This window comes from Podarcis pityusensis (assembly GCF_964106645.2).
Source record: "Podarcis pityusensis genome assembly, chromosome: 1".
NCBI lineage: Eukaryota > Metazoa > Chordata > Lepidosauria > Squamata > Lacertidae > Podarcis > Podarcis pityusensis.
The window spans coordinates 61,465,176-61,486,895 of NC_138028.1; the positions used below are offsets into that span (position 1 = coordinate 61,465,176).

Below are 21,720 nucleotides of genomic sequence, written 5' to 3' on the forward strand. Positions count from 1 at the left end.
CCATGGCGAGCCCTTTATCAGACAACTTGTAGCCCAGGAAATCCACCTCCGTCACGTCGAATTGGCACTTCTCCAGCTTGGCGTAAAGCCTATGTTGCTGTAGCCTGCTCAGCACTTCCTTGACGTGTCTGTCATGCTCCTGCTGCGATTCCGAAAAGATCAGGATGTCATCCAAGAAACAGACGCACGTCTTGTAGAGGAGCCCCGCCAACACGTGATGCATGAAAGCTTGAAAAACGTGGGAGCCATTTTGCAATCCAAAAGGCATAACTCTATATTCGTAGGTGCCCAGGGGCGTGAACATGGCTGTCTTCCACTCATCTCCTTCCCGCATGCGAATGAGGTTGTATGCCCCTCGCAGGTCGAACTTGGTGAACACTCTGCCCTTCCGTACCTTTGCGAGGAGGTCGTCGATTCGGGGCATGGGGAAGTCCGATGGCTTGGTCACACTGTTCAAGATGCGAAAGTCCACTACAAGTCTTTTTTGGGGCGTGTCCCGCTTCTTAACAAAGAATACCGGACTGCCCCCCGCTGCCTTGGACTCTCGGATGAAACCGCGCTCCAAATTATGATCTATGAACTCTTTGAGTTCCTGCAGTTCGTCCTCAGACATGGAATACAGCTTCCCTTTGGGCAGCGCCGCCCCCGGCAGCAGGTCAATTTTGCAGTCATATGGTCTGTGGGGGGGTAGCCTGTCTGCCTCCTTCTCGCAGAAAACCTCCAAAAATTCCGCGTACTTGTGGGGAACCGCTTGCAGCGTGCCTAGCTGCAGCTGTGACTCCTCTTCCCCTCCTTCCTGCCTGGGCACGATGCAGTGTTCAGCGCAAAAGGAAGAGCCGAAGGTCAGCTGCCTCTGGTACCAAGCCAGCGTCGGGCTGTGCTTGTCCAGCCAACTCATGCCCAATACAATGGGCGTGTCCGATAGTTGAGTGACATTGAAGCTGATGATTTCCCTGTGATTCCCAAGTCGCATCACCATTGGTGGCGTCTGCTTCACCACTTGCCCCCCTAGCAGCTCCCTGCCATCCACCGTGACAACCTGCAGGGGCAGCGTGGCAGGCAGCAACTGTATAGCGTGCCGGTCGACAAAGTCCTGCCCTATAAAGTCCGCATTGCTTCCGGAGTCAATGGTGATTGGCACGTCCATGGTGATTCCATTGGGCAGCTGGAGCGACGCGGTGAGCCTCACTACCGGTTTGGGCGGGAGGGGGTCCATGGGCTGTAAAATCTCTGGGGACTGCTTCACTGACACGTCTGGCTGGGCCCCAGTGCCTCTTCCTCCAACCAGACTCCGTCGTTTCCCTGCTGTGGTTGTCCTTGCTGCGTTGCTGCAGTTACCATTGCTGAGGCTGCAGTGTGCTTGTGGAGCCTCTGGGGACACTCTTTCGCCATATGCTGTGGATCATCGCAGATGTAACACTTCCTGTTCCCTCTAGGAGGCTTCGCTTTCACTGCTGCCGGTGCTAGGGCTCTGGCTGCTGACTGAGCCCTTGCACCTCCAACCTCCATAGGTTCCGCTCCTCCTCCTGGCGGAGGCGTGGATTGCGCACGCGCTGCTTCTCTGGGAAGGAAGGAGGAGCCCCTGGCTGGTTCGCGCCCTCCACGCCCTTCGCCACTGCTCCACGGACGTCCTTCCAGCCGCACCCCCACCGCCAGCGCCCTCTGAACGATCTCCTGCGTGGTCCGGGGTCTCTCCCCCCTCGCAATTTCATCTTTAACCGAGCCGTGCAATCCCTCCCAAAACAGGTCTCTTACAGGAGCCGAATCTCTGTCCCATTCCAGAGCACTGACCAAAGCGAAAAAGCGGGCATGGTACTGCCTTACGCTGGCCCTCCCTTGCTTCAGTCCATGTATCTGCTGCCGAGCAAGATCCACGTCAATGCTTGACAAAAAGCACCCATCCATCGCTTTAATAAAGGCATCCGCATTTTGGAGCGCCGGATCCTTATCTCTCCACAAATTGCGCAGCCATGCTTTAGCATCTCCATGCAAATGGGACATGATGAATCCCACCTTCTCTTGCTCATCTCTAAAGTCTTTGTTCAGCAGTTGCAGTGCACACATTACATCTGCTCTAAAGTTGGGGTACTGTTGCAAATTCCCATCGAAGTGAGAGACCAAACCGCCTGTTCGTCTCCCCAACCCAATTCCCTCCGGTTTGGGTGTCAGTTGCCCTTGCTTCGTAAGCACTTCCAACCTGACCTGGAGATCCCTGTAGGCGGCAGCTGCGTCCTCCTCTCTCTTCCTGGATGCAAGAGCCTCGGCATTCAGTCGCGACACTGCTTCTCTGAGTTCCACTATCTGCTGTTCGGCCGTCATGTTGTCTGCCGTTCGTGAGCTCGCTAGTAGGCACCCGCTTTCTCTCCTCTCCGCGAGGCTGTAGATGCCCACAATTTAAGGGATGGAGCTTACTGTCAGAGTTGCTTCCAGATCCTAGCTCACAGAGGATCACGCTAGCCAGCGATCATTAAATAAAAGTCTTTATTGAGTTACAGTTTCCATTCTCAAGCTGCTGCGTGCAACCCTACGTCTAATGGTTAGATCGGCGAAGCTCCATCTGAGTCTCCGCCCCTTGTACACCAACTTAATATCCTAGCCTTGCTCCACCTTTTCCGCCTGACTGTTCTTCTCTGGGTCCCTCTGCCCCCCGGGGTCTCTTCCTTCCGGGATTCCTCTGACGCTGACGCTGACCCCCCTGACTCTTCTCCCTCCTTTCGGCGGGCTTTAGGACCTGGCTCCCTTTCCGGGCTGCCTACTGCGCCACCTTCCTGTGCATTTGAACTTGGCGCGCGCGCCCAACCTTCCACCTTCCGTCTGACCGTTTCTTCGCTCCCCGATGGAGGTGTGGCCACTCCTGACTCGTGCCCTCCCCCCTGTTGTGAGCTGCCAGCGCTTGATCCCTGGCGCCCTTCCTCTTCCCTGCTCTCTGGCGGTGACGCTGGTCCCGATTTCCAACTGCTCCCCTCTGAGTCCCCTCTGGCTCTATCTTCCTGGGGTGTCCCCCTAGGCTCCCCCCTTGCCCTGGCCACTGGTGCTCCTTTCTGTGAATCTTCTGATTCACTGGAAAGACTCGGAGATCTCGGGTCGTCGTCATCACTCATCTTTTCTTCTGCCTCCTCCCCCTCGCTCTCTGTTTCCTCCCTTGCCCTTGCCTCTGCTCCTGAACCCCTGACAGCTGGCATCATTAAAAACCATTTGTTAGACATTGTATGCTTGCAGGTAAAATAAACAGCTCTTATTGAGCTCAGGACAAAGTGTGAACAGAGAAAGCCCATTTACAAGAAAGTTCTTCATGTGAATTCCTGCATTGCTGTTAGTTATTAGGATGCATGTTGTTCTGTGGCTTTTCTTCATGTAATGATTCAGAAGTACAAACTCTATGTAGGGTACAAGTGTGGCCAGAATACAGGATAATCTTTGCTTGAAGGTTGATACTTCTTTCAGTGTACAGAAGACAAGATCCCATTGCTTGGAGAAGCACAAAAAAGTATTCTTCATTGATTCTTTAACAATGAAAGGCCGGTTGCATTTTCAGGAAATGGCTACAGAACAAGCACAACAATGTATTTAGAGATGGTTGACATGTTAGTATGTTGCAGCAAAAACAGCAAAAAAAATATTGTGGCACCTCAAAGATTGATGCATTTATTATAGCATAAACTTTTGTGGATTATGTGGAGTGTCGAACAGAGTTGCTGGTACACATAGGTGCCAACTCTATAGGGCAGAGGTGCCTGCAGCCCCCCTCCCCCAATGTCTTTTGGGATGGGGCTGAGGCCCCCCCCCCATCTTGAAGGGATGGAGGAGGCCAAGCCCTTCCTCACCTACCTGCCCCGCTCTCCCTCTCCCTCCCCCCTCTCCTACCTTTGTCCTAACATTTGCCTCAATTCAGTATGTTTTCACAGATGTGAGGAAGGGCTGTAACTTTAGCAGAACACATGCTTTATGTGTGGAAGGTCCCTGACATCTCCAGGCACGGGTGGAGAGCCATCACAAATCAGCTAGCTGACCAATAACTCAGTAGAAGGCAGCTTCCTATGATGCAAACACGCTTGTCCTCCCTTTGCTGTACATGATGCACTACTTATTGTGGGTGATAATGGCCTCTCAGGATGTAGCTACTAAAATATGAAATCAGTATCCCAGAATTGCAAGCATGGATACACTGCCAGAATTGTCTGTGTTGTTATGTGACTGCCAAGGGCACCTATTGGTTAGTACATGTGAACAGAAAGTGTAAGCCTCATTAAACTCAGAAAGTCTTAGCTCTGAGTAAACATATTTAAGAGTAGGCTGTAAATATTTCTTTTAACTTCAAACATGAATTATTATTATTATTATTTTAGGGAAGCATACATTTGAGGTAAATGTGACTTTTATTCCTGTATTCTTTAGGAGAAGAAAGCAATGGACCTTTATTTGAAAATTTATCAAACACAGATTCAGAACTGCCTTGCAACTCTGAGGTAAGGTTTAACTGTGGGCACAGTTCGTTTTATAAAATGTGATTTTTGATACTGAAAGGGAAGTAATGCTGTGGGTAAGTGAAAACCTCATTAGATTGCCATTAATCTCTCAGGGAAGGCATAAACTTTAATATTTAGAAATTGGCTTCTAAGAAATCAATTATAGAATTTGCAGGGGAAATTGGAAGACAAAAGGAGTGGAATGCAGGGCCTTGCCAGTCTACAGAAGACAAGCAAAATGGAGCCAGGAAAGTTTGTCCACCCTAAATTCCATTGTGCAGCAGAATTGTGCAAGTGCCCCCTAATCTAGGAAACTGCATATAGAAGCCTGGTTACATGTGTGAATTGGTTAGATGATTAAGCTGATGAATGTTACATGAAATCAAATAATGTTACGTGATTCAGATATGAGAAAACCATCTATGCCTTGTGTTTGTATTCCCATGTGATACAATAATAGTATTAATTCACAGCTCTCATAATAGTTAATGCTATACATTACTTTGCATAGCTGGAAGAATAGTCTAACCTAGTTCAAGGCAGCTTCCTATATCTTAATGTAAAGTGTTTTTTAACAACCCAACTTAAACTGTATTTATTTTATATATATTTAGCGCTGTATGTATGTATGTATGTATGTATGTATTTATTTAGGCTGATTATTAGAAAGTCTTGATTTGATATTGGTAGCCCACTTGTTGTATACTTTGGATACTGTATGTACTTGCTCTTGTAAATATATATTCTCTTCATTACTTTAGTGAAATTGTTCAGGTTGCGAATCGCATACCTATCATAAGTTTAATGAGTTTAAACACGTGGTAGTATTTGAGGGCATATACCGGTACTATGTGGGAAGAACAATCCTTTATTCCCATACACCAGGAGAAGAGCTGTGCTTTCACTACACTGGTACAACATCTGCCATATTCTAGACTCACCATCCCAGAAAAACACTCTGCTCCAAAATAGAGTAACAGCAACTGCCACACCCCATCGTCCATGGCAGTGGAGTGAGGCAATGGTGTGGATTTGTTTTTTTTTTTTTAAATGATATTTATTAAGATTTTCAAAAATACAGAAAGTAAGAGTTAAAGTACATTTAAAGCCTTATTTTCATACATCCACTTTCTGGGACTCCCCCCTTCCCCCACCCCTACCATATTCCCCTTTCATATTGTTGGCTCCACAAGCTCTCAGTTCTAATTGAAACTTAATTTGTTTAGACCATTATTCGAATTTAAAATTTATACACTCCTCATCAATACCCTTAATAAAAAACAAAAGTTCTCTCCCCAGGGCCCACCCCATTTTCATTCCACAATTTCCCTTTTTTTAATGATAAAGACACCCCACACAATAGAAATATAAGAAATAAGAAATAAAAAATATAATAGATGAAGAAAAAGCTCATTCAGAAAAAAAAAAAATTGACAAGCCTTTGGATTTTAGTTCTCCCCCCCCCTGTCCCCGGTTTAATATCCCCCTGACCACCAAACCATGTTATCCGCCTGGAATTCTTAAAGTCCATAAATCACCTATTTCCCCCAATTCCTTGCTGGCTTTTTCTGTTTATAATTATTTTTTAAAACATTTAACTTCAAATCTTTAAATAAAACTCCCCCCATTGTTCTTTCCAAGTTGTAGTCCAGTTTCCTCTTGTTCCGCTGCTGAAACGTTCTAATTCAGAAGCTTAGTAACTCTGCAGGGATTATTATTATTCAGGAACGAAAACTTGCGTTCAGTCCCTTCCTTTCTTCAATAGAAAATTCTATTGTCTCCTTTAGCCGAACACCCTGTAGACAAAATATTATTTCCGTTTTGCAGCTTTCCCAGAAGATAACCAGTCCTGTAAAATTCCAATGGTATTTTTCCACTTACGACCATCTTTGTAATGTCCCAAAACTCCGCTAGGGGGATTGTTGTAACTTTGTTTTCTCTAGTCCAAAAGTCCGATTGTTATCCATGTTATCGCCATTTTGTATCCAAGTTTTAACAAATTATAGCAAATTGTAACAAATTCAACCAGCAAAGTTCTCATAATAAAATCCTCTCTGCTTTCCGACTTTGACAGCTACTTTGACAGCTGTCAAAATCTCCGACTCTTTTCACCAGGCTCTCTCTTCAATCACCCCGGTTCCCAGGGGGGGGGGGGTTACGTTTCTTCTCCCTCAATTCTTCCTCCAGCACAGTTCTTATAGTTCCCCATCGTGGAATTCTTAGTTTTAATCAGCAATACACATCTTTTTGGACCTTGGTTTCCCCGTCCTTGTTTTGGAAGGTTTACAGTAGGGGGGGGGACTGACTTCCTTTTTGGATCCCCCCCCGCTCGTGTCCAATCCGAAAAAAAAGAATTCTTTTTTTTCCTCCTTTTGAACCCGGTTTCCCAATTACTCACGGGTTGTTGTTAAGAAGTCCGAATTTTCAATGGAAGAAGTCAGCGCTCTCCGCCGGATGGCATGCGGCTGCGCTCGGCAGGGATAGCAGAGGACTCAAAGCACCACGCTTCTCCCCGGCACCCGATCCGTAGCCTTTAAAAAGGCTCCTTCACGAGTCGGGAGGGCGCTAGCGGTGCCAGCCGAGTCTCCATGTCCACGACCTCCGTGGCCGTGGTTTTTAAGGGTCCCCGCATCGCCGGTGCGGTAGGACCCAGCCCCTGCCGAGCAGACTCCCTCCGGAGCTCGGAGGGAGTCCGCCATTCGGCGATGGCGCCAACCCGGAAGTCGGTGTGGATTTGAGGTTGAGGTTGCAGAGATGTCCCCATGTTAACCAGATGTAGGAGGAGTCAATCTCTGTTCTCTCAGAAAATACACACCTGCCAGATATAATGATGTCGCAGCATCTTCCAGTTTGTGAACCACCGTTGAACAAGCACGAAGAGGCCAGTGTATGTATCCCTGCACACAGAAGTTTATTTTCCTTTGCACCATAAACTGTTCACAGGTACTGTTTATTTTTAAACACAATAGCCACATATTGACAGCAATAATGCCCAATGCCATAGGGCACAGAGCTGGAAAATGATGTGCAAGTTCAAGACACACTGTAGAGGAAGGGTTAGGGCAATATGATTCTGCTCACTCTTGCAATTATATTTCAAGGCAAATGTATTTTTGCTTTATTGGGTAAAGCCTGTGTGTAAATCTGATACTAAAATTGTATTTTTTGGCTTCTGGTTGCAAAGCAAATGTAAATTCAGTAGCTGCATCGAGGCTACACATATTTATGATAAATATGGTAGCTTAATAATAAAAGGGCATATATTTGCAACTTCAATTAAGTTTTTTCAGCACTTTAAATTCTGATTTCTTTACAATAATTTACATGCAATGCATAATATACAAGATGAGTTATGGATAAGCCATTACCAAAATGTTTTATGAGTATGCATTTTGAGTAATATTTATTGTGATGAATGTTAGCCTGAAATTAGTTCTGCTTGGCTGCCATACTTTCACATAATAAATACCTTATCCACTTTGCTTGCTGCAACAGTTACTGCCCAATATATTCTGTTGTACATCTTTATCTAATTTTTAAAAAAGGTGATCACTTTGAATTTTTGTGCTAGATGCTCAGTGACAAACTTGAATCCAGTTTAATTTGTGGATGAATATAACCATCTGGCTTTTATTGTCTAATACTGTAACTTACTCATGCACTCATATGCACTGGACTGAAATTAACCTAGAAAAATTTGCACATCTTGTTTCATATTCCCTACCTGTATTTGAAACTAACGCATCAAACATTTGTCTTTATATATCTTCATGCATCACCACTATACACCCCGCTCAACTGCCAGTTTAAACTCATGTTTTGAGATCATTGTTGGAAAACCTTGTCCTAAGCATTTGTTTGACTCGCGACGGGAAGGCGGAAAATGAGGCCGCATGGCTGGCGCAGCAGTAAGTTAAACTGCAAACCACGCACCCTCCAAGCTGCCCAGTTGGGCGCTTACCTGTGGGCGTGGTGCGCCAGCCAGGTGAGTGGGAGGCAGGGGGCATAATGCCCCCTGCATGAGGCAGACATCGCGTCCCACCCACAACCCCTCCCCTCTTTGCAAGAGGAGAGGCTTTGTTATTACATAAAACGTTAGATCATTTTTCATACCAAATTTACTCACTTCTTGAGGTATACAGCAAACTTCTAATTTACATAGTAAATTTGATTGTATTCAAGAGACCGCTAGATTATAGAAATTTACAAAAGCTTTTAGTGACCAACAGGAAATTTATTATGATAAAAATGTAAAGAAAGCTTCCTTTCCCCATCATTTCCAAATGTGGAATAAAACTTACCAAAACCATAGCCTTTTTCTATTTTTATTAGATAGAAACTTTTATTCCTGTTCGCAAACAGGAAGATAATAACCATCTAAAACGTAAATTACTGTGGTTTAAGTTTCCTCACTTTATTTCCTCACAGGAAATAAAGCTGACAGGTGGCTATGGCAGTCTATTGTTTCCTTGAGAATTAAACTGGAAATTACTCACTGCTGCTTTAAAAACACATACAAACCCTGCAAGGCTTCATGATTACTGCTGGGTTTTTTGTTTTAAGCACCCTGCAGCTTTTGCATCAACACTAATCCCATTATATTTTTCTCATGATGCCACTGGCAGGGCCTAAGTACCACTGAGACTACATTACTCATCTCTGATCTTCAAGGGGTAAGCAGCAATCAGTGGCAGTGGTTATGCATCCCTGCATGAATAGTGTTGTCTCTTACTGTATGTCAAAATGCAACAACAGCAAAAAAAATATTTTCCAGTTTTCTTAAGATATTTGGGACATCCCTTCAACAATCTGTGCAATAGACTCTCCAGAACAGTGTGGAAGGTAAAATGGGAGACTGCATGAGAAATCAGCAACAATGATCCTCCTTTCTCTTATATTAGTAGACACCTCTACAAAAGCCATTCTGCAAATGCAATGGTGACCCTTGCTTTTCTTCCTTTGACTTACAGTATCAAGATTTCAGAAATAAGGGTAATGTCTGTTTCTGAAATGACACTTTAGAATAAGCGATTAAACTTTAGATATGGAATCTTTGTCCATCCAAAAATTAAATAATTCTTGTCTCTTTAATTGCCTAGTGTTCTCAGTTTGCTGGCATTCATTTTAATCATTAAAATGGACAGTGGTATCAAGGACTGAGAGTACACCAAATATGAAGTGACAAATCTGCATAAAATTGCCACACAATGCTGAAAACTGGAAACTGTTTTTTTTTTTTAATTTCTTGGGTTTGCTGTGGAATGAGTTGCTATTATGTGTTTGGATCTTTTCTGCTGTTTTAACAGGACTTTGGGGTTATTTTCTACCACCTTGCTCATTCATCTGTCAGTGGGAGTCTGCATGCCCCTTCTGAATAAATGGACTTTCAACACCCCCTTGTCTTGTACTGAAGCAAGCATAAATGTTGGGCAGTGGGGAGTTCCTAATGGATCGGTCTGAAAAATGAAGTCCAATAAAGTGTAATGCTTTGCTTTATTAATTACTGTAACAACATGCAGCTAGTGAAAGCAGGATAAAAATGGTATCTGTTAATATTCTTAACATGGTATCTCACTTTTAATCCAATGAATTTTGAATGGAGTTGGAGCAGTCTGCCTTTCAGGTACACCTAGATATCCTTAGCTTGATGGATGAAATTATATGAGGTGGCCGCTGACTTCTTACTATCATTGTGTATTGGTATTACTAATACTGGTGTTACTTTTCCATTTATTTATCTATCTGGTTTGTGGTGCCCAATTGATAGATCTTTATCGTTATTTACTGTACTGCCCTTGGATTCAAAGCCAAGAGAAAGTTATAACTCTGGATTTACATTTATTTATTTGACATGCTTAAGTGAAGTAGGCCTATTTTAATTTTTTCCCCTTACCTAATAGCTTCCATGAATGTTTGTCTTTTGTATGGTTTTAATCAGTGCTTTTTTTCCCTAGGGGGACGCTGGGGTACGCATACCCCTAAACATTTTGTGAATATAAGTTTGGCCTCATTGAGGGGCAGTATTTCAATATGTGTAGGAAAATGAGAGTACCCCTAAACTTTGTTTTTTTAAAAAAAAAACACAGGTTTTAATTAATAAGTTATATAATATTTTGTACAATTAAGCAATATAAAGTTTGTAATTGTGAAATATAACTCCAACACAATGTGTTGTGAATTTAAAGATCTGGAAAAATATCGCTGTGACTTTTTACTGCTTTTTATGACCATATATTCTTCCATGGTATTCCTGGTCAGTTGATCGCTCACACTTCCATCCCAGAATCCTGTTAGCAGACTTTGGTGATATCTTGGGTATCTTACAATACAGTGCATATGCATCATGAACATCATCTCCTTTTTGTGCACCAATTTTATTTCTAAAGTGATTTGTTGTACTGTACATGTGCAGATTGCCAAACTGTGGTCTGTGGACCCTAGTGCTCCATGAGCTTTATCTAGGTGATCCACAGCATGTCTGCATCAAACACTCATATTTATTTTTAATTGTATTTTATTGCTTCGTTTTTATGTATTTTATTGTATTACAATTTGAAATTTATGGCATGCAAACTGTAATGCAGTAAAATACATGATAAGAAATAAATGAAGCAATAAAAAAGCAATTAAAAATCATCTAGCACGGTGCATCACGATTGCTACAAGAGGCAGAAAAATCAATAAATGGTCTGCCAAGACCTTCAGCAATTTTTAAGTTGTCCACAGGGAAAAGGGTTTGGGAACCACTGGCATATGCAGCAAATAATTCTTACAGTATTCATCTGATACAATAAATGTATAAGCAAGTATTATTAAAAAAAGAAACACCAAGAACTCTTCTGTTAATATAATTTGGTGGTGGAGGCCGTAACCAAAATTTGCTTTTCTTAGCTATGTTACTGGTGGCTGACCTCTTATTTGTTTTGGAGCTAGCAGCTACCTTTAGGGAATGAAGTGCTAAAAGCTTGTACACAACCTACTTAGCTGTTAGGGTACAGACAACTTGGATCTTGCTCTGACTTTTTAAATAAGAGGGCACTGAAACTGGTTTTAATCATATTGTGGTAAAAGCCTCAGGACAGAAATAAAATGTGAGGCTTTTATCTGTTCTTAGCTTTGTGAACTGGAGGGCATATCCATTCTTCCAATTTTGCTTTGGAGCATGTAACTAGAAGCAAGGGAAACTGCCTCAGAGAAAACTCTCGCCCCTGCATGGAATGCCTCCTTTTCCTTCGAAAAATACTTCTGATAGCAATAACTGCACTGCCCACTACATAGCTCTGAAAGTTCTCCTTTACTGCTATGTGGACAGAAAGGGATGTGGGTGGCACTATGGTCTGAACCACTGAGCCACTTGGGCTTGCCAATCAGAAGGCCAGCAGTTCAAATCCCCACGACGGGGTGAATACCCGTTGCTCTGTCCCAGCTTCTGCCAAGCTAGCAGTTTGAAAGCATTCCAGTGAAAATAGATAAATAGGTAACACTGCGGCGGGAAGGTAAATGGCGTTTCCATGTGCTCTGGTTTCCATCAAGGTGTTCTGTTGTGCCAGGAATGGTTTAGTCATGCTGGCCACATGACCTGGAAAGCTGTCTGTGGACCAACGCCTGCTCCCTCGGCCTGAAAGCGAGATGAGCACCACAACCCCATAGTCGCCTTTGACTGGACTTAACCATCCCGGGGACCCTTTACCTATTTTTCTTTTTTACGTATGTAGACAGACTAGTCATACATATATTTCAGCGTGGACACATAAATGCAACTTGGGGTGTCTGCAGGTATAGCTATAGCTTCCTGGCATCAAATTACCTTGATTGTAAACTTCCAGCTCTTGTGATAACAGGAATTGAATGCAAAATGCTCAGTCTGTATTTGTCCATGGGTGTCTCTTGGAGCACATTGTTTTCTTGTTGTGAATGTGTCATGGAGAATTTAAGAACCAGATCTCCAAAAATGATATCTTGAATGTATGATGTACATATTAGAACTTAAGGTCTATGTAAGCATATATTGTCTTTGAAATAAGTATTCTTTATTATGGCAGGTTTTATTACTGCAGCCATAACTTTCTGATCTGGAAAAATGAGTCTTGTTCCTGACTTTACGCAATTGTAGATTTAGGTTTTTAAAAAAGTAGTGTGGTGACATGCTAATTCCCTGTTGGTTGTTCCAGAAGGCTGGAAGGAGATACAATCTGTTCCTGAAGCAACGTCTCAGGGTAAACCATAGAGAGCTGATACTGCTAATAGCTTGGATGGCTGCAGTGATAACAAGCTTCATTATGTGATGTCTCTGGTTAATTGGGAATTAAATTTGTAGCCTCAATAGTCTTTAAATAAAGAATAGTAGTTTGCATAATATAAACAAGAACAGAATTTAGACCAGAAACCCCCCCCCCAATAATGATCAGTGATTTTTAGCTTGTTTCTTAAAACAAAACAAACCCACAGCCACCCTAACATAATTTCATGTTAAACTTGATGACAGCATCAAAGCTCTGCCTACATGACTGCAAACCTTATCCAATTATTTGACAATTGGACATTATATGATATTTAATTTCTGACCGGGGTTTTTCAGCATTGAAAACCTTTGTATTAGGGTGAACTTGATATAACTAGAGACTCATTCTAATCATTGCAAGGTACTGAGTACCAACTGCAAGGTACTGAATACAAACCTAATTGTAGATTAAATTAAGCTCTGTTTTGCATGCATATGTTGGGAGAAACTGCAATTGCTGTATTGAACCAAATTTCCTTCAAACACCCAACCACCATGCATTAGATGGACATTTGCATAGCAGCTGTTGTGATTTTTGAGTCTGCTTTCCACACAGAAATAAAGCGCTCAGGGATATCCCATAAGATAACATGGAACAAAAAGCATAATTAAGAGTCAGTTCAACAGTGTGATAAAAGCAACATATGACATTGTAGCAAAATTATGAAAAGGTGCAAATGACACTTGAAATTCTGTGTCACACACACACCCAAAATTCAGCTAGCAGAATAAATAATAATATGGGCTTCATAGTGGAATGAAAATGAAAACCTTGCATAATTGTGAGAATGAATAAAACCAGTGCTGCAAAGCATTTGGCATTACATATAGCCTAAATTTCTATATATGATTGCTGCTGCTACTACTGATGGCACCAAGTCTAGTGGAATTCAGAAAGGTAAACTTAGGATTTTATTGTTTGTTGCATTTGTTCTCCACCTATCCATAAAAAAATTACAAAGGCAGATAGCACTAAAGTCCACAAAATCAATTGGCTTGACTGCACACACCATAAACAATAGTACAGTAAAATCAGATAAGAAACCCAAACAGCGGAAGCCAGTTAAAAACATAATTCAATTTAAAACACAGAGCAGCCAAGAAGAATGACTCAGAAGGGCAATGTCTGGTTAAATAAAAATATTTTTTGCCTGCAATGCCATCCAAGGTCCCTACTGAAGTTTAGCCTAACTCATAAGGGACTTGACTTGGTGCAAAAAAAATTCTCAAATTTACTCTGGTAATGAGATAGCTTTAAGAAGGCCTTGCAGTAAAGGAAGCCTCTAGCTTAAGGCACCCACTGCTGTCCAGGGTATATAATTGCCAATTTATCGCCAACTGTTTCCCCTCACTATTTCCTTGCACAGTACATTTGGGAAGCGGAGGGAGACACAGTACTGGAGGGTTGGCAATAGAAGGCTACTGACAGGGAGTTTTCCTTGGTCTTTCCAAGTTTTGTTGGAGAATTCTTGGGCAAGCCCTGAGACTTCACTAATGAAATTCAGAATAGTCAAGCCAATTATGAAGCAAATCGAAAGGAAACTCACTTTACAGCTATGCGATTAATAGTAATCTTCTAAGTGCATAAAATAAAATTAAAACTAGCTGAAAAAGATACCACTCCCAGATTTATGGAGTCTTTATGGAAGCAAGTACCTCTATAACATTACTTATGTACCAAATTTGTTCCCACATTTGTTACGGCAGAATCCAAAGTCAACTAGATTTTGTTGCTAACCGTCTGTTGCCTTCTTAAATATTTATTTAAAAAACAATGACAGGTTTTCTTTACTTTCAGAACCACTGCGGTGCTTCCTGCTTTCACATATTGCAAGTGTGTTGTTTTAACAGCAGAGTGTTATTATTTTACAGTACAAAATTATGCTAGGACTAAAATAACCTTTTCAGTGTTTGCAATTGCTTCTAAAAGCAGACATTTAGACAAAATGTAAAAAGAATTTAAAAATTGTTGTCTTTTGTCGTTGTATGTTGCATTTAACATGTCTGATGTATGGCAGGTGAATAACATTTATGTGCTTCAGATGTTCTTTTTCATATATTTCATTCAGTCAAATGTGTGACTTGAAAACATCTGTGATGTATGGGAGTGTGTGAACTTGTTCATGCATGGAGAGGGGTCAGTAGTGTGAGTGACTGTCTGGAAATTAGTGATTAATAGAAGAGGGCAAATGCGAGGAAATGTAAAGAGTACACACACACACACACACACACACACACACACACATTACATCCATGAATTATGAAGCATTTCCCTCAAGTTATTTCATAAATCTCATACTTCTTTCAGAAATAGGAGACTGAGTGCTTGAAACAAACTGGAAGATGTGTGGTTTTCGGCCATGTTTATAAGCAGCCACAAATATTAATAGTGTACATTATATTCTATATAGATTGATAAACGCCATCAAAGCAAGGACTCTGTTTTCTTCAGGGATGGTGTCCGGCGAATAGACTTCGTACTTGCATATGTAGATGATCCAAAAATAGAAGGAGAAAAAAAAGTGGTAAGTTTCTTTTATGACATTTTCTGACATTAGGAAACAAATGGTTGCTTCCTGTTTTTGCCTCTTGTATGACCAGAAAATACCAGCTCCAAGCAATTTACTGAGGCATGATGTAGTTCTGTCTGAATTTCTGTTCTAAGTTGGCATCTACTTCTTCAGAAGTGTCAGGATGCCATTCTAAGAGTTGCATTCTTCACTGTTAATGATTCTGCTCTATACATTTAATATTATCTGTGTAAAGTTCTGTTAATGCCTGTATATATCTTCTAAATAATCATAATATAGCTTTTAAAGTATAGATGTGCTGAGTGGTGCCAGTTGAGCTGCAGCAATCGTGTGGTTATCCTAAAAGAAAGGGTGGGGAGCAGCAGCTTCTTTTCTCTGATGACGATAGCACCATTTTGACTGCAGGTCTGAGCACTATTTTGTGTAATTGGACAGTTCATAGAATCATAGTTTGTGTTGCCCTTCAAATAGTCAGTGAAACAACAGACTTAGTGAATTACTCAAGATTAAGATTGTTTGCAGTTCCTCTTGATGTTGGAGATTGCAGTCATGTCTAGCACACGTGCTTCCCTTAATTGTATGAAATTAGCCAACTGGTACTTCATTGCACACATGGGAATGCTTAGGTACTGTAGTGTTCTTGGTCTATCCCTCATTCCCTTGCTGGTAGAAAAGTCTCTGGGAGGGATTCAACTCATGAATCCTATCAGCAGAAGCCCTGTGCAAGGACATTCACTTGTGCAACAGCCCCTCCCTTTTCCGCATGCCCCCTGAAATTGGTTCTGGGGGATTTTGGAAGAAACACTGAAACAGCATGTGTGGGGAGAAGAGGGGGAATTGTTTGTTTGGCAAGCCAAAATGCTTGACCTGACAGAAGGATTGCCTCACTGCAATGTTGGATTCCTCTCTCAATGTAGGAGAGGAATGTATGCTTAGACACTGACTTTTTGCAAGAAAACTCAAGGTCATGGAGCCCTGAAACACTGTTAGGAAAAAATTAAATAGACCTCCATCTCAATGTGACTTGCCTTTATAATCAAAACAATTTATTTCCAAATGTATTGGAAACATATGTTGTTGCATAGCTTACATAAGATACTATATATTTTCAGGGGTCCAGTACACTAATCATAAACAACATTTCAGCAAATGTTTTTTGTTTACCCATCTAGTGACTCACAATGCTGCCAGAGTAGTTTGAGAACCAGGCTGTAAGCAATTTAGATTTCCTTATCCACAAAAGCATAGAAATAATCTTATCTTCTAAGATGGGGTGGGAACTTTGTCCTCGGTACTTTGTACCACATCTTGTTCCATATAGCTGTTATAGACCACAGCAGGGATAGCCAATGTGGAGCTCTCCGGATGCTTAGACTACAGTTTCTATCATTCCTCACCCTTGGCCATGCAGTTATCAACAACATTTATAGGGTTCAACACTGGCTACCTCTGCACTACAGAGAAAGCAGAGACAGCTTTGCCTATTGCTAATCAATCACTTGGCAATGAATAGAGGGGATTGTATACTAAATTGGTTTCCTGGTCAGGGCTCTTTTCTGGTGGTGTAACCCTACATGATTTTCTTGGGACAACAGTACTTCAGAGATCCCAGCTACCATCCTGTACTGATAATACTATTTTCCCTTGGAGACCAGGGGGTTCTCCAACTGCGTTCTAATTATTGAAATTAATGGGCCTAAATTAGTCATGTCCATTAATTTCAGTGAGTTTAAACTTAGTTGGCTATGACCCTGGCTTATGTAGAATCAGGTGAGCAATGTATGAATCCCACAATGTGACTAATAGCTGTTGCTCAACATACAAGTCTGTATGGTCTTAGGCAATAATGCAGAAGACTTGCAGGCTCCAGTGACTGAATAACTGGATCATTTACTGAATCATTTGGCAGTTTCCTGGGGTTTGCTTACATGACCTTAAGTCTCATTGTAATATGCAGCACTAGAAAGTTTTTGGCTTTTTAGGTTGCCTTTGCTTTTTTATATTGGCTTGTTTTGCATGTTTTCTGATGGCAGTTTGAAGATTAGACTATGAGCAATTTGGATGCCCTTATCCAGTGTAGCATATCACTAATGCCACAGACTGAGCACTGTCGTATTTCTGTTCTTGTACAATTTGATGATAACTGTTCTACTATAGGATGGTTGGATGTGTTTTTAAAGCACTACATATGCCATATTACTTTTGTATCTCAATTGTTCCATGGCTTTCAGAATGCAATGTAAAGAGACGAGATAATACATGGCATGTTATCCTTAAGTTTGCTAATTAGAACCTTTACTGCACAGAATTACTCAATTAAAAAAATGCATAGATAACATACACATATTCTGTATGTAATCCTTAGGAAAGAGATCATCCTGTGGTCTCACCTCTGGTAGGAACCATTTGTACATGAGGCCTATGCACCCAAGATAGTTTGCAGATCCATAGTTAAATCTTTCAGTTGCAGTCAGACAGCAAGACTGAGCTTTTGCAACACTGCTCAAGTTTCACTGTCTTTTTCCTTTGGGAGTTGTTTATTGTGTTCCTTTCTTTTTGAGACTGTGTGAGGACTTCCTTTCTGAAGAATGGAGAGTTTAGTACAGCATCAAGGCCATTGCTGATAGCAAACTAGTCCTCAAAGAAAAAATTATGGAGAGACTGCTTTCCTGTCCCAGTTTGTGTCGACCCCAGCTTGACTTCTTGTTGGTTTAAAAAGCCCAAACCATGGAACTGTAACAAGTGATTTTCTTTTTGCTGCATTAAAAACTCTCAGACTGAAGATCATCTGGAATGTTTTTGAGGGTTACTCTATGGAAATAAACTAGAAGGTTGACTAATCTTAACAGAGATATTAGTTTTAACATCTGCCCACTGCCTGAATACATTCAGTCCAATTATATGTCATTGGGAGAAGCAAAGCTGGAGGCGTTGTCAGACGTAAAGGTTTACTTAGCAACGTCTCCCGTTTAAGCAGTGAACTCTAACAATGGATTTTTATTTTATTTTGCTATTATAATGGATTTGGGCTTGATACTTTGTTAAGGATTGGGGGGGAAATGCATGCAGTGTCATACTGCACAGTAACTGCTAGGAAATCTCATGCATTGCTCTTTCTGCAGCACAGTGACTTGGCAATGTTCTGTGGGCTAAGAATAGAAGCATTCTTGGGAAAACATCTGAGAGCTGCACAGTCTGGAAGTCTATATGCTTGCTTTGTTTTGCAGACATATGCTAGTGGAGCACTTAATTTTTCATACAAAGAAAACTTTTAAAAATCATTTCCATTTTCAGCAGAACCTTAAAATGTATCAATGAGAAGCTGAAATGCTGTCTAATAAAAAGAGTTGGTTCAATGCTGCATGCCAACACGCTCTAGTGCATGCCTAAGGATATTTATTTGGAATTTATTGGGAATTTATCCACTGTTGCACATATCATTTTCACTTATGGTTTGTCCACCTAGTAGATTTTCCTGGTGCTAGTCTTGCTGATTTTACTAAAGAACCAAAATGGTAGTAATCATTTGCCTAAAATAAAAGGCCCTGTTCCGTTTGTCTCCCCCCCCCCCCATGTGGACTGTGCCATCTTGTAGGCAGTAATCACAAATGCAAAACATGCTTTACAATGTAGGACATCTAAGAGATGTGAAAGGGAGACTATTGATGATGCCCTCCAAAGAGTCGTAACAAAACGAAAGCCTTGCACGAGAACCCCTGAATTATAATACATGCACTGTAAACATGTTATCACTTTGCTGACTGTTTGAAGGTTAGGAGCAAACAGCACTGTTATCTGAAAGTGAACTTCTTTTTACATTGATAGCACAACTTTTCTCTAAGATAACATGTATTATCTGTTCATTATATTAAACTTCTTTCAGAATCATTAACTTTAATCACTGGACTTTGGTGCCTATTTTTTATCTTCATAAAACTGTACCATGTGAAATTGAAGTCTGCCTTCAACTGTTACCCTGGGGGTGAACTTGGGATGGGTCTACAATATAAAACAGGAAGTCTGTTAAGGAAACTGTTCAAGTCATTCTAAATAGGTGCTGATAAATATTATTTTTGTTTGTTTAGTTACTGCCTTTTACACGTGATTTATAGTCCTACCATAAAACAGAAAACAATGCAAAATGGTCACCTAAGGCAGGGACATTTTCAACTAGCTAGAAAAACATCCCTTTAAATGATATGCCTTTTCTGCTGCTGGATGTCCAGGGAGCAGCCATGGCCAGTTGACAGTTTGGCTAGTAAGCTGGCTATGATCTCTCTTCTTCTTGACCCAAGATGTGGTTACTGTCACCAAGAGAATGGTAATATCATTTTTAGACTATTGCACTGTGCTTTGTATTGGGCTGCCCTTGAGAACATTTCTTTGACACATAACAGGTATTTATCGATTTAAATGCACCTACTATTTTAATAGAGCTTTTTGTTTTCCTTCAGGAACGGAGACGAGAATTTGAGAACAATCTAGAGAAGGCTGGCCTGGAACTAGAAACTGAAGACAAGAAGGTAACGAAGCATTATTATGCCTTCTTACTTCTTGAACATATGCTTAAACTAGATGGGGGATGAAGAACTCTGCTTAGAAATTGCTAGGAAATAGAATGTCTATTGAATTGCGGCATCTTTCACCTCCCTGCCAGCAGCATGTTTAAGATTTGTTTGTTAACAGCGTGCTAGATGCTGATCAGAAAATAATACTGATGCATTCCATTCCTGGAGAGGTTCTGTGACCTTTAGGTGTCATCCAAAACCCTGCAATGCCTAACAACATGGAGAGCTGCTACAGTGATATCCCTGCTCCTCTGCCTGGCAAGCCCAAGACATACCTGGGATCAGGAGACTGCACAGTCCAGCTGCAACAACAATGCTTCTATAGGAGAAGTCTCAGCGAGTAGTTTCAAGGCCGAGGAATTTCACTTTGTTAACTCAAAGTATGGCAATTGCTCTGATTATGAGATCTCCTGATTCCAGGTGTGCCTAGGGTTTGTTTGGGCCCATTATCCTTTGTTGTGCAGGGGTACGGGGAGATGAAAAGGGTAGCCCCATTGAAATAGAGCCTCTTTGTAGATATTGTTGATAAGGTGTAATCCTTCGGCTATCATCAGTGGGAGGTTTGTTAAAGGCCTACAAAAAGGAAAAAGAAGGGCTAGAAGGGCATTAAGTTGTACATGCAGAAAATCTTCAGGCATGTGGTCTAAATAAAGGTTTTGTATGGAGACAGAATACAGACCACTTCTGATGAGCACAACTAACTTCTCTTGGTCTTGATTATTCCCCCATTTTGCCTGTAGATGATTATTCATGATTGACTCACACTGGGATTAATAGAACAAGTTAGCACTATTGGTTTCAGCAAGATTTAAATGTAACTTAACATTTTATACATCATAGTCCAAAGGAAATACTATCAAATACCTAGAAGAGTAATGAGATGAATAGCAAACAGGGCGGTTTGACATAGAATAAAAGCACATGCTTTCTAAACTGCACTTTCTCATTATGTTCAAAATATGCCTTTTAGGGCTTGTTTCTGGTCTGAAGTTTAAAAAATATTTTAAAGGTTTGTTTTGCATGTTTATATTTTATGGTATTTTGTTTTTTAAGAAATGTATATCGCCCAGAAACACTTGTAATGGTGGATTAAAAATGGTGGTAAAGGCTAGATAAATATTTATGCTAGAGTCCAATGTAGCACTAAGTCTCTCATTTCATCAGAGGAAGGATTTCTCGATGGGTAATGAAATGTTCTCCCTTTCTCTTCACTCTGCACCCCCCCCCAAAAAAAAATCTGTTCCAGGAGTTCCCTTCTGGAGCAGATTTAGTGAGGGCATAGGATGCTCATAGTGGAGGGTGCAAAAAAGGAGAGAAGGTCTTATTACCCATGTGGAAATCTTTGTGCTGGCAGGTCACAGGAGTTCAGTACCACCCAAAGTATTCTTGTTTTTGCTTACCACGTGGATGCAGTGGCCCTAGCTCCCATAGATGATATCTGTATTTAATGTGAAGCTTCTTTATAGATGTATGACTATGAAAGTATTGCCTGTTTTAACCTCAAACCTTATCATTTCCTTTGTAGGAATCTGACAATGGCAAAACTTACTTTGTGAAGATTCATGCGCCATGGGAGGTTCTGATCACATATGCTGAAGTGCTGAGCATAAAAATGCCCATCAAAGAAAATGATATCCCTTGTACTGCGGAAAACCCTTTGGATTGGATATCTTGGCCATTTAGACTGCCTGAAATTGTGATGCACCCAGAACCAGATTACTTCACAGCCCCATTCAGCAAAGAACGGCAGGAACTCTACCTCATTGAAGATGAGAATACATTTTTCTCCCCGTCTGTCAGGAACAGAATTGTGAGTACTTCCGACACATCAGCACACATGAGGTGCAATTCAACGTTCTGGAGCCTTATATTGA

General features: G+C 41.4%; 1 protein-coding gene across 8 annotated transcripts in view; it reads left to right on the forward strand.

Annotated features, from left to right (window-relative positions):
• Positions 1-21,720, forward strand: part of ANO5 (anoctamin 5) — a 76,382-nt gene that overhangs the window by 25,079 nt on the left and 29,583 nt on the right. For 2 of the 8 annotated variants that reach the window (XM_080983146.1, XM_080983147.1), the window contains exons 2-7: positions 4,396-4,466; positions 9,092-9,139; positions 12,638-12,682; positions 15,159-15,272; positions 19,733-19,801; positions 21,372-21,656. In XM_080983146.1, the coding sequence (XP_080839272.1) occupies positions 4,396-4,466; positions 9,092-9,139; positions 12,638-12,682; positions 15,159-15,272; positions 19,733-19,801; positions 21,372-21,656 (632 nt within the window). The remainder of the gene's footprint in view (positions 1-4,395; positions 4,467-9,091; positions 9,140-12,637; positions 12,683-15,158; positions 15,273-19,732; positions 19,802-21,371; positions 21,657-21,720) is intronic. The other 6 variants (XM_080983149.1, XM_080983150.1, XM_080983148.1 and 3 more) reach the window with 5 other exon arrangements.